At 40.5% G+C, this 20,424-nt stretch overlaps 1 protein-coding gene across 7 annotated transcripts in view; it reads right to left on the minus strand.

Moving 5' to 3' along the window:
* Positions 1 to 20,424, minus strand: part of Atrnl1 (attractin like 1) — a 503,194-nt gene that overhangs the window by 434,062 nt on the left and 48,708 nt on the right. For 6 of the 7 annotated variants that reach the window (XM_050147216.1, XM_050147226.1, XM_050147253.1 and 3 more), the window contains exon 10: positions 8,194 to 8,348. The exons of the other annotated variant lie outside the window; for it this stretch is intronic. In XM_050147216.1, coding sequence (XP_050003173.1) covers positions 8,194 to 8,348 — 155 coding nt within the window. The remainder of the gene's footprint in view (positions 1 to 8,193; positions 8,349 to 20,424) is intronic. 7 annotated transcript variants of the gene reach the window in all.

The raw sequence follows: 20,424 nt of genomic DNA on the forward strand, positions 1-20,424 counted from the left end.
GAGGTAAATGGGAGGCTGGGAGGAGGCGGAAACTTTTTTTCTTATTCTCAATAAAAAAAATTTATAGTAAAAAAAAAGTTAAAAAAAAAAAGAAATATACCATCTTAGCACCACATTAAAATAAACACAGACTTTATTCAGTGTCCAGGACCTGGGGACAATCTTAGGACAGTTATTACCTCTCAGCTTCTTAAACATGCTGTATCTAAATGCAGGAGTAGATGTTTAGTTTAAGTGTAAGAAGCTTTAAAAAGTGTAATTTTAATAACCTTAGAAACCTATAAAGAACAGTAAATATATATAAAGTTAACTACAAAAGTTAAAATTATAATAAATTACATATTTCTTACCTATATAATTGTGCCCATGACACAAATAGTAAATGAGTTTTAATTCATATTCTTACTAACAAAGAACAAATGAATTTTTAAAACCAGAATCATAGTTCATAAACTGAAGCTGGGATCCTAAAGCCAATAACACATCCTGGCTTGTGTCTGCCATAGTGTGTTCCATGGCACACAACAGCAATAAAGGGCGATTTTAGTTTGTGGAGCTCTCAAGTTGAACACAACAGCTGTCTATTACTCTAAAATGAGAGAGAATAAAAATCTAGCAATTTTATTTAAGAATTTTTACACTGTTTTATCTACAGAAGCAGTGTTCACATGAGGTCTATTAACATTACTAAATGTCAGTGCCCTTCAGATTATAATTTTGTGTGTGTGTCAAAGAGAGGGAGAAAATGGCATGTGTGTACATGTGTATGTGTGTATGATGTATGTGTGTGCATGCATGAATGACGTATGTGTGTGCACATGGACACGTGGGTGTGCATGCATGTATGACATGTGTTTGCACATGGACATGGGGGTGTGCATGTGTGTATGGCATGTGTTTGCACATGGACATGGGGGTGTGCATGTGTGTATGGCGTATGCATGTGTGCACGGGGACATGGGGTTGTGCATGTGTGTATGGCGTATGTGTGTGTGCACGGGGACATGGGGTTGTGCATGTGTGTATGGCGTATGCATGTGTGCACATGGACATGCTGGCAGGTCTGTTCTGTGTTGTTCAGCTGGCCTGGAGCACCCAGGGATTAGGGTCTCCACCTCCCAGCTCTTCTTAGCAGCACTGTGAATGTAGATTTCTACAATGTGAGATGTTGCACGGGTTCTGGGGATTTGAACTCAGGTCCTCGGGCTTACACAGGAAGCATTCCACTAAGACATCATCCCATCCCTTTAGATCACATATTTTAAAATCTATAACAAAGGCCTGTGCATAAAAACAGAGTGCCAAACCTTTGTGTTGTCGTTTTATTTAAGAAATATGTATAACGTTTATTTACTAAAATGAAATTTGCATAAAATCACTTTCAAAGGGATGCCTGTCTACATAACTGAAAAACAGTCTTCACGAGAACTCACCGAGTCTACTAAGGAATTGCCTTGCTATAAATGAAGAATTATATCTACGCAAGTCAAGCAACATGCGTCAGATTTAAGTCACAACCTTTGCCTTTCCATAATTAGGCATATAAGTATTTTAAATAACATGTTTAAAGGATTTTGGTACAAGTTCTGAGGAAGAAAACTGATGGGAATGTCAGAGTCAACTAATGAATTCAGGTAGTTAGATGTCAATCACTCATCCAATTCAGTAAATGTAATTTACATTGTTAATTATTTATAAACTCTGTGTTGAGAATTGTGGTGATACTGTGTTTGTTCTTTAACAAATAAAGCTTGCCTGAAAATCAGAGTGTAGAGTTTAGCCACTAGTTAGCCAGAGAGACAGGAGGGGGTGTGGCTGGGTGGAGACAGGATTGAAGGCCAGGAGGAGGCAGGAGGTCAGGATTCAGTTTGAGGATTCACAGAGAGAGGATCTTGCTTACTCAGTCTGAGCACTGGGAGACCTAAGAACTCTAGGGGCTGGCTGCTTGGCTTCTCTGATCTCTCAGCTTTCACCCCCTCATATCTGGCTCTGGATTTTATTATTAAGACCAATTAAAATTTGCTCTACGAAGTATAGTATTACAATATATTGAAAACACATAACTCTGTTTTGATATGTGCTAACAGGATCAGAATATCAAGAATAATCAATTCAATGGAAACCTTATTAAGACAGGTGCCCTCCAAACAACATAAGGTAAATTATACAAAACTACAGACTTTCCGTATTGCTAAAATATATGAGGGCCCAATGGCCAAGAGCAATATGCCCTCTTATTAAAATTTAAAATAAATAAAACAATTACCACACTGCTACCACACCAGACTGCTCTGAACTCTGAAGGCAGCAGACTCAACATTTAGGACAATGCTGCCAGCCATGAAGCAGAAGACAGCCACAGATGTGAGCTGTGACTAAACTCCTGGACGAGAATATTCATCTGCTAAGGTCCAGAAACACCGACAGCAGCATGCGGCCTCCAGCCACTGGTGACATCACCCTTGCGAGAGTAGCATATGGAGTCGGTGACAAGCTCCTGTGAGACGCACAATGCCCTGGATCCACATGTCCGCAGTCACGCCGTCAGCAGTGACAAATGACAGACCTTTAGTCCCGCACTCTGTGTAGACAGCAGCGGCCACAGACTAGCAAGTGACCATATACTCAGAATCTTCTATCCTGAGTGGATAGCACCATCAATAAAAAGAGGAGATGGCAGATAAAATGAGAATAATCAAGATCACGGGACCCATGTGCCCTGCGTAAGCAGTTAGCTCCGACCTCGTGTCACGCGTGCAACCTGCCACACCCACATGCCCGTCCTACACCAACATGCAGCCTGCCACACCGGCATGCAACACTGTCACACCAGCGTGCAGCCAGACACACCAGCGTGTGGCCTGACACACCAATGTGCCTGCCCATCCTACACCAACATTTGGCACTGCCACACCGGCATGCAGCCTGCCACACCGGCATGCAGCCCTGCCACACCAGCATGCCTGCCCATCCTACACCTGTAACCGTATGGTGAGAACAGATAAAAAGAACAATGCAAATACACCAGCCTGTTAAGAGCACTGGCTCTCTTATAAAGGGTCCTGGTTTGATTCCCAGCTTCCACCTGACAACTCCCAGCTGTCTGTAACTCCCACTCCAAGGCATCCAATGCCCTCTCCGGCCTCTTCAGGCACCAGGCACATAAGTGGTACGCAGACATACATGCAAGCAAAACACTCGTACATACAACATGAGGAGGTAACAACTGCTTTAAGCACTGAGCTTTATGAGTCACTTTTAAGAGCACGGTTGAAAAGGAAAGAGGTTGTCTACATACAAGGGTTGAAACAAGGCAGATATAAATAAAATATTTAACCTCTTCAATGTTTTGGTGATGGGAAAATAGATGTCTTACTGCTGCCTAATGTTTTCCACCTTATAATTGTTGGTGATCAAATAAGGTTTGTTTATACTTTTAGGAGTCAACACTTCCTTAATATTCTAAATATACCATAGTGCCGCCTCGGTAATCTTAACTCTACGGCTCCTCTGCTAGTCACAGTGCGCATCGCTGCCTGTCTCCAAAACTTGAGACTGTTTCACTGTGTTTAACATAAATCAGCATTCCCTGATGGCTCCCATGGTCTTCATATAAGAAGCTACACTTAAACATTCCTTGATAATTAATCACAACTTCGTCTCCAGAAGAAGTCCCACTTAGTTATATCTCGCTATTTGAAACAGTGCTGGATTCTACTTGTTAATGCTCGATGTGGGCTGTCTGCCTCTATATTCATGGCTGCTTTCTCCACCCCATCCACCGGCCGTCTGTACAAACACTCTCTTGGTTCCTGTTTTCTTTCTCGACTACTTTGTGATTTTCCTATTTAAAGCAATCTCTGGTCAGGCACAGTGGCTCACACGTGTGAGAGCAGGACTCAGGGTCCATGACAAGATCACGGTGAGTTTGAGACAGCCTGAGCTATAAAGGAGACCTTTATTGAAGGAAAAACAAACACTAAGACCCACAGATAAAACACCAATCTCTCAAATGCTTGGGGAAGTGGCAAGAAGCCGGCATTGGCTGCTGGTGCATCCTTCGCTGCTCTCCTTGGCTTTGACTCTCCATGTTGAGGTCACTATTTCCTGGTCAGCTTGTGGGTCTGCCACAGTAAAATACAAACATGCCATAGACATTACAAAAGGCCGTTCAAATTGTGCCTGTTATATGTGTGGGGGGGGGGTTAAATACGAGAGTGATAGAACAAAAATCTCTGAATTAAGATTTACTCCAGATTTTGAATACACCACCTCAACTTGTGTGACTGAGTTTAAAGACAGCCGCAGCTCATCTTCCTCCGAAATTGCACTGTGACACACACGATACAGACATTCTAAGACTGCACTATGAAGTCTGGGTAAAACCGCGCACTGCAGGAAGTGCCAGGCAAACCTGGCTGTCCACTTCCACAAGCCAAAGGTAACATTATTCTCTTATTTATTTTCCTTCTTTAAAGCTGGAGGGATAGGAAGAGGCAGGGGAGGGAGCAGCAGGCAGCTGCAGCAGCAAACACTGCTTTCCTTACCAGACACTTCAGACAAGGATTCACCACAGAAAGAGGAGGGGAAGGTTTCCTGACCTACACAGTAACAAACTGGCTCTTTCCGGTGAGGCTCAGCAAGAGGGGCCGGCTCCACCAAAGCGAAGTCATGAAAACACAGTAAAACTGGGAAATACTGACAAAAATACCTCCAGGAAATGAAAATACAATCAAGCACAAAGGGCAAGCCAGTTAGGATTTTCAGAGCTTTGTTGGAATGTCCCCAAAAATAAATGAGTAGATTAATTAATATGATTTTGTCATGAAATTATGGGTTACAGGGCTGCATCCATTCAACATGATTCATACATAACACTCCACGATGCTCTGCGTCATAAACTAGGTAAGCTCTGCTGTATAATAACGCAGTTAAACAGACACATCAATATTTTGCCAATTAAAATATTACTGCTGAAAATCTGGAGTTGTTTTTCCAATTTTAACATTTTTATGTAATCACTACCAGGGAATTGATGCCTAAGTGAAAGCATCATGTCACAAGAGTCTGCTATGGAACCATCACTAACTAAATGGGTCACACAGTTTCCGTTTCCGGCGTGTGTAAGACACTGTCAGAGAAATCCTGCCCCTCTGCCTGGTTCCAAAATCACCTAACTCAGAGTTTACACCTTCATCTTTCTAGTATCTTTTTAAAACCAAAATATAAATAAATAAATTGTTTTTCATTTTGTTTCAGACTTTTATATGAATTCTAAACAAAGGTCTGTCTTTAACAGAAAAAAATATAAATTTTATTCTTGAAAAAAGGTACCTGACAGCTCTTTAAAGACAACACTATCACTAACAATAAAAATAAATAAATAAAAACCTCAGATTCTGAAATCTGAGTTAAAGCTAAGTTTGCAATGAATCTTTAAGTAATAAGCCCTAAGCAGTAGAGTTGGCCGAGGCTCATTCACTAGCTCTGGTTATATGATTAGCTGTTTTCCATCACTTTTTAATCTAATTATTATTAAATGTATGTGTGTGAATAATGCACATGAATGCCAGTGCCCCTGGAAGCTACGGAAGATGGGTCCTATGGAGCAGGAGTTACAGACAGGTGTGAGCCACCCAGCATGGGTCGTGGAACACAAACCTGGGCCTTTGCCACTCTTAACCAATCCATCTCGCACACCCCTTCACTCATTCTCTGGAGACTTTGTTTTACTTCGATTATATGTGAATGTGTGCGTCTGGAATGGGAATGTGTGCGTTGTAGTTGCCCACAGAGGACATAAGGGGCCGTCAGACCCTCCGGAGCTGGCGTCACAGGCAGGTGTCAGTGCTGGGACCTGAACTGGAGTCCTCTGCAGCGTCTGTCCTCTTAGCCTCTGAGTCCTCTCCAGTCCCTTCGGTCAGCCCCTTTCTGAAAATATAGATGTCTAGTGACCAGGGTCTAACAACTGAGCTAGTCAAGCCTGGTTTTCTTCTGTTTGGATTTTCCCAACAACCTTCCCAAGGAATTCCACTGCAGACCGCAGCAGCTTGAAAAGCAGCCACACACGCTGGCTAAACCTCACACACAATATCATGAGCACTGTGAAGACAGTGATATTTCCACAGATGAGTGGTTTACTGTATGAAATGTACAGTGGCACCAAGGTTGAAACTGTGAGTTTCGGAACAATGAGAAACTGGCATGGAACACCTCAGACGCATTGCGTTTTAACAAACAGTCCTTGTATGAGAAAGCAAATGCGATCTTAAAATCCATCTTCTCTTTGGTTCATTATAATGTCTATCTTTGCTTCCAAGGGACAATAATTACATGAAAAAAATCTTTTGTGTAAAAAAAAATACTAAAATATTTTATTCGTGAAAATCCTGTGACATTTGATGTTGTCAAGAAATAAAATTACAAAAAACATGGGAGAACTTTACTGTGAAGTACATACAAATAATCAAATTGAGTTAAAAAAAAAAGTTTATCCAACGCTGAGTTTGATGGTTGGCTTTATGATTTGTTGACAGTGTTAACAAGGGTCAAAACTGTGCTGTGTTAAAACATAAAACTGCCTAAACTATGCTTTTCTTCTTCCAGTCTGAATAAATTTATTTCAACATAAAATAGATATTTGCTTCTACAGACCCGCAGCATTAAGAAATAAGCATTATTAAGTCTGTCATCTGAGAATGTATGGGACACTGAGAGCGTGGAGTGGACCCAACCAATCAGAACAATGCAGTCAAGCAGACAGACACAACTCTTAGAATCATGGCCACTATACTCCTGATACTTCCGCCTTCTTGAAGTCCTGACAGCCGAGTTAGTCACACACTTTACACACAAAGCCTTTAGCAGTCACTGGTGCTTACATGAATTAGAACACTGATAATCCAACCTCTCTCCCCATTTCTCTCTGAAACAAAACTTGGGATTTTTAGCTTCTAGGAGGTCTTTGACACATAAAACTGAAATATAATTTTCAATAATGTGGAAGAATAAATACAGATTCTCAATACATCACTTACCAGAAAAAGCTCAATCTTAAACAGTTCATTAAAATATGAGCACTGTGTAGACAGAAGCTCACTGGAAAAAAAAAATGAACGTAAAAGTTCAAAACCCCACTGGGTTCTGTGGCTTTACAGTGACAGTGACATCCTAGCTCACTTTCACTTCAAGAAATTTCATAGGAGAATATGGAAGAACAAAACATAAACAGACAAACAAGCTCCCTGTGCACCATTATTTCAGAAGTCACATATTCCTCACCTAAGACTGAATAATCACAACCCACCACAGCTTATCATTCCTAACTTACGAGAGCGTCGCGATCAAAGCACTTATCAATTGTTCTTCCCTGTGTGGCCACAGGAAATAATCTAACAAACCAGATATGCTCTTTAAGATGTAAAAGACTAAATCTGTCTCATCTAATTAGTTTCCTTTATTTTATATATCAAGTGAATAGCTTTGAATTTGATATAGTACTTTATTCTCACCATCGATAAAAGGCACTCTTATGTTTTAGTAATCACAATTAGAGAAGCAATATTATACTACAATGCTGTACTGGAGCGGTAAATGAAGTATTTCAATGAATGCATCCATGTTCACATACAACCAACAATAACATCAGCACAATGAACAAGCAGAGATACAGCCAGCTCTGGTTGTCTGGAAAGGCCGCATTTAGTGTCTTCACATTCCCCGATACATCCTGGACTTCTATGTTGTCTCGTGATTTCATTATCTCCTTTGAAACATCCCCTCTCAATGAACTTCCCTCCCACACTCTGTAAACATATTCTGTATACATTTGTATAACAAAACTAAGCTTTGTTAATTCCTACAGAATCTGAAGTGTTTGGAGTCCTACGGTCTTAATTTGATAGTTCAATAGTATCACACATCTATCCGTATCAAAACTAGTTAGTAGGAGACACAAGAGGCTTATACAATATTCCAGTAAGGACACAACACTCAAGCGTCTAACAGCCATCAGACCTCTGCTTCTCCTCCTTGTCCCCACACATCTGATCTGCCCACTGTGCTGAAACACACAACCCAATCCATACCTAGCACTACGTCGATCTCTAGCATAGCATACACATTCTGTGGGTCAATCGACTTGAGAAAATGCTCTGGTATTTTCCTCTTTGTATGGTCCTAACAGATACATACCTATGTCATATGCCAGGAAATCGGCAGAAAAACATTTTGCACCGTTACTCAGGGAAGTGTCATTATGAGTGTTTCCTCCAAAAACAAGCATAGCTCCATTGATTAGGACAGCTGAGTGAAGGCATCTGGCAAACCCACTCTCTCTCAAAATAGTCCTACAGAATGAAATTCAAAAACGCATTACAAAGGATAGAGACTTCCCTCATCTTATAAATAAAGTACGGACTTTGTATACACATATTCTTTCTGGGAATTATGAGGGGGGAAATACATGTATTTTAAACACTTGTAATAACGTCTAGGTTCTGATATTCTAAGATTATTTCTGGAATTTCAGAATGCTTTGAGGGAAGCATAATATAGATAGAATCTTTAATACATTATATTTTGAATGATTTATTTACTTATGAAGGTAGGAAACCAGTCTACCTCAAAGTCCAGGAACAAGACACCAAAGTTTTTTGTTCTTTGTTTTTTGTTTTTTGTTTTTTGTTTTTTTGTTTTTTTTTTTTTTTGCTACAACAAGTACAAAGTTAAATATAGTAAAAATCTGTCCAAAATACATGGGGTTAAAATTATAAAATTGATAAGGACCCTTTTAGTGAGCCTTTATGTTTAATTAAAATTTATACACAAAAGTGAAGATACCTTAAGTTAAAAAACTCAATGAATTTCCATGAGATAAACATTACCAAATACCCAGAACCCAGATAGAAACGTTGCTAATTTCTACTTCCATGATCAGTTCTAATATACTTTCGCATGGGTTGCACTTATTTGTATGCAGGTTCTTTGGATACACCCATAATGCGTGAGGAATTAAGAACTGAACACGCAGGCTGGAGACGTGGCACAGCAGTTAGGAACACTTCAACATCAGGCAGCTCCAGGAGGATCTGAGAACGCTGGCCTCCACAGGCCCTGTGCTCACGCACACATGCACACGTGGACGCACACAGCTAAAAATGAATCCTCTAAAATATATCTTTCAGAAACAGTAAAGTTTACAAAAAGTATTATAAATATATGCTTGGAATTATAAACTTCTCTGAATAACCAATATATAAAAATGATTAGCAATATAAATCAATACTTCTAACCATTCTGATAAAAAAATATAAGCACAGCAAACATCTATAAAATAGCTAATTTGTATTCAGTCTCTAAAACCATGGATTTTTAAGTCATTTAATGTTTAGAGAATATGAAACAGGCTCCTAAAGTGACAATATCCAGAGTTCCACAGCCTCTCCGGGGAAAGAACTTTAATTAAAATAAAAAAAAATAGTTTTAAAGAAAATTTTAAGATCTCATAAACCTTTATTTAGAGCAACATTAAATACCTACTCAAGAATATCTGCCAAGTTTTGGTTAGGAGCTAATCTGGCCAGGTGGCACAAGCCTGTGATGCCAGCTCCTTAGAGGCTAAGACAGAAGGATCACACTCAAGGCCTGCCTGGGCAGTGTGGTGAATTCCGCTTCAAATACAAAGCAACGAAGTCAGGATGTGGCTCGGAATACACAGCTCGGCTGCAGAGTTCCCGCCTGGCATGCACAGGCCCTGAGTGTAATCTCCACTCCTCCAAAGAAAGGGGAAAGGGCACAGTCTATGTTACACGGAATCAGGCCAGCCCTCTCTGTCTTCCCATCATCTTCTCATCTTCAACATACACCAATAGGAATGACAGACCCCTAACGAGGAGGGGAAAGCCAGGGAACAACGTTCTTTCATTCCTTGTCTCCTAGCGGCTCCTAGTGGGTCAATGATATCTCACTAAGGGCTACCACAATTCTCATGTCCCCGAACTTACAGAAGGTCTATGCCAGGAACAAGTCTGAGATGCCTGGGTGAATTTCCACATTTGCTCTCAGCAGAGACGGGAGTTAGCAAACAGGTTTATGTGACTAAAGGGGAGTCAAATGTTTATCCTACCTCACTCAATAAAGCAGAGGGTCTATGTCAGACAGCCAAGCTTAGGAGACCCCAGCGTAGTGCCCCCAAGACTCTGCATATGAGACAATGGTACCACCCCAAGGAGAATCAGGTCACTGAGCCCACGCACCTACAATTCCTGGACAGTAAAATAGAGGTTTTCCAACAGGAAGACAAAACAGACATCTCTAAAGCTTCACACACACACACACACACACACACACACACACACACACACACACAAAGTGCTTGCCCTGCAAGTATGAGGACCTCCAGAACCCATATAAAAGCCCAGGTGTGGTGGGCTGCCCATCATTCCAGAGATGGAATTTTGGGATAAACTAGCTCATTAAAATAGCCAAAACGGCGAGCTCCAGAGGATCCGGTCAATATACAATGTGGTGCATGGCGGAGAACACTACATGAAGTCAATCTCAGATATCCACATTGCAAGCACACACACAAGCTTGTGCAACACACACATGTGCACCTGCACACACGCGAACATACATGCTGGCACATATGCATACCAGACACATGCATTACACTGTTGAATGAAACTAACCTAGCATAAATAGTAAGCATGCGTGAAGAGTGATAAATCCCTAGAAGATAACATAGGAAGAAAGTCTAGGAACTAGGTTTGATGATGAATTTTTAGAAGTACCAAAAAGCACAAATCGAAAATTAATTGAGGAAGTTTTATTTAAAATCAATTTTTTTCTGTAGCAGAAAAAATATTGCTCAGAGAATAAAAGCACAAGCCACAAACTGTCATAGAACATTTGCAGCACAATACCTGACAAAAGAATGTTTTCCAAATTATACAAAGAACCCTTAAAATAAAACAAAAAACAGTGCTTGCAGTGCCAAATATGCCTTCCGAAGAAAGCACATGGGTATGAATATATGAATAAAAATACATTTCACTCTGTGTGATCAAGGGAATGCAGACTGAAACAGCACCTATTAAAATGATAAAACTGAAATTATTGACATTACTGAAACCTAACAAAAATTCCTATCCACTGATGCAAGGCATAAAAAATAGTAGTCTCTTTGAAAGATAATTTAGCACCTTATTACAATATTAAACATAATTCTAATTAATGCACAACCAAGGAATTGTGAGTCTTAGTATTTACTAGTGGGTTAAAACTTTCATTCACTAAAGTACCTGCATGCAGATATTCTTGACAGTTTTATCTACAACTGACACAATCTGGAAGCCTTTGGGATACTCTTCAACATGTAAATGGATAAGCAAGCACTTCGAACATGCAATGGAATGCAATTCAGAAAGAAAAGACATGGTGGAACTTTAAATACACATTGCTACGTGAAAAAAAAGTCAAACTACTCGCTATACAATCTGTTTATCATATAGTCAATTTTCACACCCACTGCAAATACGTATGAACACTATGAAAGCAAGAGAACGACCTATGGTTCAGTTCCCATGTCTGGGGCACACCCAAGGGGATCTGCACTGTTTACCACAGGGTCAGGCACACCTGCTGCACTGCAAGCCCACCTTGCCCAAGTGCAAGAGACAAGTGAACAGAGAAGACCTGGTTACACAGCGCGGTGCTACGCAGCCTTACAGAAACATCGTTCTCAGGGAAGCAGATGAGCTAAACTTGTTTACTGAATCAACATCACATGAAGGAAAATGAGCCCTATTCAAACAGTCAAATGTCATGGGCTCCCTCTCATGTGAAACCTAAAAGTTACATGAAGGCAACAGTAAAGTCACTAGTGACATGGAGGACAGACAGTAAACAGGATCAAATACACAACATGTGTGTATGAATATCACAAGGAAACCCATCACATAATTAATAGATCTTAAAGAGGATTTTACTGTGCTAATAGTACCATTATAATAATTTAATGAATAATGTCAATTTCGAATCAGGCAGAGATGATCTGAATATTCTTCTAATAAATGTAATAAATTCCATTGGTAAAATTCTATACATAAAAAATTCACCTTAGTTGTCTTAAGAGCTATAATTTAAAAATACTAAGGAAAAAATTCTGATTTTACAAATGTGATCTATAGCATTAAAAAGAATGCTCCCCCAAATAAGTTTATGTATCTGATAATATACTAACATAAAACTATTAATATGAATAATTCAAGGGAAACATAATCATATCTCAGATATTAACAAAGATTTTTTTTTAAAGTTCCTCATCAAAATATTGGCAAACCAAAAACCAACAGCAATGTTAGACCACAGTTGATTTAAGTTGAGCTGCTAAAATAAATCATGATAATTAGCCATATTACTTCGGGGAAAACATCAGATAACCAACTCTCAAAGGAATTCTGATACAAGCTGTTAGCAAACCAAGAGAGGATGGAAGTGTTTTAAATGTAACTTTTTAAAAAAGATTTTCTCTGGTGTGGGAGGTCCTTTTGTCTATGTGTTGCTTTTATTAGTTAATGAATAAAGAAACTGGTTTGCCCTGATAGAGTAGAACAGAGCTAGGTGGGGAAAACTAAACTGAATGCTGGGAAGAAGAAGGTGGAGTCAGAGAGAAGCCATGAAGCCTCCAGAGACAGATGCCAATTGGAATCTTGCCAGTAAACCACAGCTACGTGGTGATACACAGATGAATAGAAATGGGTTAAATTAATATGTAAGAGTTAGCCAATAAGAAGCTGGGGCTAATGGGCCAAGCAGCCGGGAACAAACAAGCAGCCCCCTTACAACATTTCTCCACAGAATGAATTTGCATCCTTTCCCTCATTCCTCACCCGGCTCCAAATCCTCTCGTGTGTGCACCCCTCTACAATTCATGGCCTTTCTCATTAACTATTATTGCAAGTGTGTGCATGTGCACACACACACACACAACCTTCTAAGGTCACTTAGCATTACATTGTGTACGTGTGGTGTGTTTTATGGCTGGACACTGGGATTAGATAAGCTATCAGGGGCTCATCTTTGGAGAAGACAACCCCTTTCTCAGCAGCCATTAACTGCTGTAATTCTTCACTTATATTTCCCATCCACACTGGCACGCCAACTGATGTTGCCATCAGACTGGAAGTTTTAGATTCTGTGGGTAAGATAGCCCTTCCATCAAGAGATGTCACTGTCTCGCAGCAGACATCCTGGTCCCCACTATTAATCTCCCTGTGCCCTTTTCTGAGCACAGAAGGTAAGGGCTGCGAGGTAGCTGTATCAATCAGGGCTGGTTGATACACTGTTGCTCCGCTAATTTTGATAGTTGTAGATTTCTGTAATGACCTCTACGGTGGTTTGAAGAAGAATGGCCCACATAGGCTCATATATTTGAATACTTGGCCACCAGGCTTATATATTTGTATGCTTGCTTTCATCACTATTTGAAAGGATTAGGAGGTGTGGCCTTGTTGGGCAAAGTGTGTTGCAAGCCCATGTCAAACCCAGTGTCACTATCTCTTCACACTACCTGTGGAACCAGATGTACACTCTCTTCACAGCAGGAAGGACTGACTAAGACAGTCTCCGTCTGCGTAAAGAGAAGCTTCTCTGATGAGGACTGAGAGTTGCGCTTGTCTGTAGGTGTAAGGTAGGTTTTCAGAATAAAGTTTGGAACTATAAGTTTAGGAAAAAGTTAGCAACAGGTTATCCTCTGGGCTCCATGACCTCACCAGCTACAGGTGATTGGCTAGGATTACAACACCAGGAATCAATCCCTTTCCAATCAGACATCCGTTGGTTACTCCCAAGATATATGCACCACTAATGCATTATCGGGGCTATACTGGGCAGCTAGTCATTGCTGGGGTCAGTAGGATTGACACTGGATAGGACCGCTGATGGCTTTTTGCCCCTTAGCAACTTACAGAGAAACTTCAGATACAATGAGAGCTAGTCTTCAGAGAGCAGGCTTCCCGGTCAGTTCCAGACCTCCGAGTCTTGGGTCTGAAGTTGTCTTAATCTTAGCTATAAGGGCTTACCTTAGTCCAGAGAGAAAAGCAGGGACAATGACAACATCCTACGTTGTTCTGAGAGTCTCTTGGACTTGACGTCCCACAAACCAAAGGAAGGTACCCCATGGCTGGCCCTGGAGTTTCTGTTAGTCTATCCCCCACACGTCCCCTTTCACACCACTTGTATCCTGTAGCCTCTTTCCTAGAGCTCCCCTCTGCCCTCGCGGTCCCTTTTTTTTAGTGACTCCAGGTTATACACTGACATCAAAAGACTTGGAGCTAGGATCCACAAATAAGAAAGAACGTATGGCATTGTCTTTGTGGCTCTGTTACTTCACTCTGTATAGTCACTGTCTATTTCCATCTATGTACCTGCAAACACCATGATTAAATTTCTCTTATCAGCTAAATAGAATTCCGTTGTGTATCACACGTTCACTCTCCATTCTGCAGCTGAAGAACATTTAGGCTGTCTCCATTTACCAGCTCCCGTCACTACGGCAGCAAAGAATACGGCTGAGCAAAAACCTGTGGAGTAAGACGCCAAGGCCTTTGGGTATATGCCAAGGAGCAGCAGGGCTGGGTCTTACAGCAGACCTGATCTTAGCACTCTGGGAGTTCTCCACAGAGTAGGTAACCCCGCCAACAGCGAACGGGGACTCCCATTTCCCTGCATGCTCACGTATTTGCAGCTGGCTGCTTTCTAGACCACAGCCATATTGTCCAAGGTAAGATGAAATCTCAAATGAACTACAATCAGAATGTTGAATGCTTTTAAATTTAGCCATTTTAAATTCTTCTTTTGAGAATTCTACTCATATCCAGAGCCAACTTTTAGTTGGGTTATTTATTTTCTTGATTTTTTTTTTGTTTTTTAATTCTTTGTATACACTGGTATTAACCCTCTGAGATGTGTAGTTGACAAAGATTCTCCCACTCTGCAGGCTTCTTCTTCATTTGCATGATTCTTCCTGTACCACAGAGAAGCTCTGTGGTGTATCAGGTCCTAGTTATCAACTGCTGACAATATTCATGAGAAATGGAGCCCATCCAGAAAGCCTTCCCTGCACCTCTGTCCAGCAGGACTCTGTGTTTTCTCCCGGCAGCTTCAGAGTCTCGGGTTTTACAGTGCAGTCTTTGGTCCCTTCTGAGTTGATTTGTGTACAAGGTGACAGATACGAATGAAAGTAGAAACTGTTAAGGTAGCTTGCTAAACCTTCCTAATAACGGTTTCCACAGGGCCCACAGTGACACCGCTCTTACTGGAGGAAGCCCAACAGCATTTCTCTACATCTGAGGAACAAGGACAGGCATTAATCAGCCATCACCTTCCTCTCTTCTACACTGGGGCGAGGATGCAGTGGACAGGAAGAGACAAGACTGAAATAAAACCCAGGAAGGGTTTTATTCAGATTATCCATACAGAATCTGACCAACTACTATAAAAACAAATATTACTAAAATCAGCAAGTCTGACACAAAATATAATTATCAGTCTTACTTCCATCAAGATAAAAACAGTAAGAAAAAATACAGCAGTCACTGAATGTGCAGATTCTCCCCCAAGTTAGCATATACCTACAAACTCAGAATGTGACCCCCTTTGGAAATGGAGTATCTGCAATCGTGTGTGCTGGAGTAAAGAGAGTCACAGTTGAAGGTAGATAAACAAAATCAAGCTAATATTAAATTCAGATAGACCCTAAATTCAGTGACTGGCATCTCTATAAAGCAGGTCATGTACAGACAACAATTCAGAATAGGAGGGTGTAGTTACAGCTGAGGACACCCAGGATGCCCCAAACACTAGCAGAGCAGAGGACGTTTCCTGGGAGCTTCACCAGGGCCAGAGATCTGGGGCGCATGCTCCAAAACTAGGAGCCTGCGCATTCTCATGCTGGCTGTGACAGAACACATTTCTGGTCTTCTCAGTGCCAGCATGAAAAAGTGCATTTCTGTTTCTAGGAGACATGAGGCACACGGTGATATGTGATGGCATCCTTTAAAAAAAAAAAAAGTACCAGGTGAGACCAGCCGTGGGTAAGGATGTTTGCTGCCACGCATGACACGCTGAGTCAATCCAAGAACTCACATGATGGGAGGAGAGAGCCAACCCCACCCACGATGTCCTCTGACACCCATAAACATACTGCAGCCTACATACACGCACACGTGTGCTCAAATATGCCCCTACACACACACACACACACTAAAATAAATGTGAGTTTTGATTTTAAAACATACAGGTTTCATTGAGAAAAGCATGAAAATATTAATTACCTGGAGATAATTTTCTTATTGATGTCTTACATACTGTAGACACTCGAAGGAATGAACTGTTACTGAACAACATCGAAGGAGTACCTACTGCACACGCCCCTACATACAAGTCTCAACTTAGCTGGAAATTAACTGTGAAACTAATTAGAAAAAAACCTGAAAATCATTTATAAAAATATGAAATATTGTAGCCCGGTGTAGGAGGTCCTTCTGTCTTTGTGTTGCTTTCATTGGTCAATAAAGAAACTGCTTTGGGGCTGTTGATAGGGCAGAACTTAGGTAGGCAGGGAAAATTAAACAGAATGCTGGGAGGAAGAAGGCAGAGTGAGAGAGACGCCATGGATCTGCCGGAGACAGACGCTGGGAATTTTACCTGGTAAGCCACTGCCATGTGGCCATACACAGATTAATAGAAATGGGTTAAATTAATAAGTAAGAGTTAGCCAATAAGAAGCTAGAGCTAATGGGCCACGCTGTGATTTAATTAATACAGTTTCTGTGTGGTTATTTTGGAGCTAAGCTAGCCGGGCAGCGGGGATGAACAAGCGGTGCCTCCTTGCGACAGTAGACTAATGTTACAGAAGCAAAATACAAAGCACAACCTACAAAAGAAACAAAATTCATTTCCTTGACTACATACGTAAGTTCTAGTTATCAAATAATGACAAATGAATAGAACGATAATCCACAATCTGACAAAACATTTGCAAAATGCAAGATAAACTAATACTGAAAAAAATAATATACACAGTCTATGAAATACAATAAAATGGGTAGAATATTTGCACAAAATTTCAAAAAAGCACTGCATGGACAACATATATGAAAAGATACTCCACCTTATTAGTACAAGAGAAAACACAAATGAAAACCAAAGTTGCAGGGCCAAAGAGATGGCTCACCAGTAAAGAAAGCATCTGTCTCACAGGAAGCAAGAGGCCCTGTGTTTGGATCGCTAGCACCAAGCCAAGCACAGAAGAATGTGCCTTCACCTCAGGGATGAGGGTAGAGAAGAGTAAATCGTGGAGCTCACTGGTTACTCGGACTAGCCAAATCAATGAGCACCTGGTGCAGGGACAGGCCCTGGCTTGAGAATACGACAGAGAATAAGGTAGAAATACAAATTTCTGGCCTCCACATATATGCACACACATGTGCACAGGCATATATGTATGCTGAAGTGTACCTACACTATCCACACCAAGATAGATACATAGATAGATATGATAGACAGACAGATATATAGATATATAGATAGATACATACATACATACAGATATAGACAGACATATATATATACATAGATGTATAGACAGACAGATAGATGATAGATAAGATTGATAGATGATAGATTAGATAGACAGATGATAGATAGATAGATAGATAGATAGATAGATAGATAGATAGACAGACAGACGATAGGTAGATGATGATGATGATGATAGATAGATAGATAGATAGATAGATAGACAGACAGACAGATAGATAGATACAGATGATAGATTAGATAGACAGAAAGACAGACAGATGATAGATAGAAGATAGATAGATAGATAGATGATAGATAGATGATAGATAGACAGATAGATGATAGATAGATAGATAGATAGATAGATAGATAGATAGATAGACAGACAGATAGATAGATAGATAGATACAGATGATAGATAGATAGATAGATAGACAGATGATAGATAGATAGATAGATAGATAGATAGATAGATGATAATATAAATGAAACATAACAAAAAAACAGGCATAATTTCCTACAACAATAACAAAAAAATTTCTATGGAAACAATACCAAATTGTGAAAATACCATGGAGTCAGAAATTCTCATTCTTCAGATGCTCATCTTCAGATGAGCAGACATCTGAATTGGCATATGGTTTGGGTAAAATCAAACATGATACTACTCCCTTTGACCAAGAATTTATAATCTTAAATAATATGATTAGGAAAACTGGTATATTGACCAATAGACTAAATAAAAACATCTAGACCATAACTGCTCATTCAAGCCAAATACTCAACCACAGGACTGAAAATACTGAAATCACCTCTGCCATACATCACAGCTTCTCACACCAGAGTCTCACAGTGCTCATTTCCCGAGCCCGTCCACTCCTCCTCTCTCCAAAGTGGTCACTGCATACATCACCTCTTTCCAAACCCAAACCTCCTCTACTTCACGTCCTCGCTTTCAACTAGTGATCTACTTTAATTTCACTGAGAAAGGAAAAATAACTGAACTTTGTACACGTTCTCACCATGTGTACCCGCTGTCTGGCTTTGTTTTCATGTGGCCTGCCCGTTCTCACACCCCAAAGGACGGGAGGGGCCTGCTGGCTCTCAGTACTGCACCCCATGCCACTGGCTTTGCAAACATTCCTCTAGCAAACTGTTCCCTTTCTTCCACTTTCAACACCTGTTTGATGGCTCCTGGGTCAGCCTGCAAACATGACCTTAAAAAGATACTCTCTTGGCCCACTTCCCCTACATTATCACAGTTAATAAATCTTCCTTACAATTCAACTCCTCAGAAAATTGTTGGCACTTTTTCTGGCTTTTTTGCCAACCTTATAACAGCTTGATAAGCATTCAATAAGACATTTATTTATTTAAAGCCTTCAGACTTTCACTATGCAGACAGAGAAGTATGATCATCAGTATTAGCTGAAATGTGATTTACCTAATAACAGGCATATAAAATTGTTATGTCTCCAAAATCTCTGACAGACAAATTTCTTGGAGAAAACCAAAAGCATAAAATAAAATAAGTGAGTAATTTAATTAGCTTTGAATGCAATGATGTAAAAATAACCCCATAATAAGAAACTGAAGCCTGAAGAGATCAGTTCATGAACTAGGTACCAGCCTTGTAAAGTTCTCAAAGTGTCTGTGGTTTCAAAGGCTGTAAGTACAGAAGCGATACAGTATCACACCGTAATCATTTGGAACACTGCTCATAGTTATTACCGTAGATATTACTTATATGCACAGAAATATTCCTGGCATCTTCTTTTCCTCTCACCTGAAAAGTAGGTTTTCAAAATCTTTTATCACGTATACACATGCAAATGCACACACACGCACACACATGCACACCCACCGCCTTGAAAGGAACACTGAAAATGTTGACAGGCTCCTACGGTAAGATCTATAGACGGATATACAAAAGCACCAAGAGCCGTCCGATTTAACAAAACTATAATGGCAGCAGAACTTTAAACCAGAGTTGGAACCCTTGGGTAGGGCAGTGTCAGTCATCACAACACATTAACAAGATGGAAAGAAAAACCTTGGAGAAGTGAGGAGCTTTATAGTCAGGAATGGGGACATTCCTCCACTCTTTAAACATCAACACACCAGACCTAACCACGGGGGAAGCAGGAAAGCAGTACAAAGACTGAGTGTGTCCTGACTCTGATGCCTTAACACTTTCCCAACAGCGAGAATAACGTTGTTTGTTAACTAAACATTACAATTTGAGCATCTTTCAACATGTTGAATTGTCATAAACTAGAAGCATAATATATTAAATTACAGGAGTGATATCAAACATATTCCTATTTCTTAAGTAAGTTATAAGACAGGACACACTATTTTTTCTCCTATTGCTGAGGTATGTTGCTGTCTGATTCTGTTATTGCTTTCCTGAAAATGTCATTATGTTCTTGGCTTTTTTAAAGAGTATTTCCATTAGGTACAGAATTTTAGGTTGACATCTGAAAGCAATGTGTCTCCTGGATTCCATTTTTTTTCAGTTAAGAAGTTGTCTGCTCGAATGGTGGACTGGTTCCTGCACACCAAACAAGGGTAGGGAGTGAAGGTCAGTCCCCAAAACCCACAGAAAGGCCAGGTGGGTGGGGTGACCCACCTGAACCCCAGGGCCTGGAGCTGACAGGCAGAGGGTCCTTGGAGAATGCAGACTAGACAGATGAGAAGCATCCGCGAGCTCTGAGATGACATGAGGGACCCTTCCTCAGTGAACAAGGTGGATGGATGGTGATAGACAGGACTCCTCCACCTCAGCAGGCATGCATACAGTGCACATGCAACTGCACAAATGTTATGTGCACCCCA

The sequence above is a fragment of the Alexandromys fortis genome, unplaced genomic scaffold, assembly GCF_014885135.2.
Source record: "Alexandromys fortis isolate MF-2015 unplaced genomic scaffold, M_Fortis_MF-2015_v1.1 scaffold_16, whole genome shotgun sequence".
NCBI classification, from domain to species: domain Eukaryota; kingdom Metazoa; phylum Chordata; class Mammalia; order Rodentia; family Cricetidae; genus Alexandromys; species Alexandromys fortis.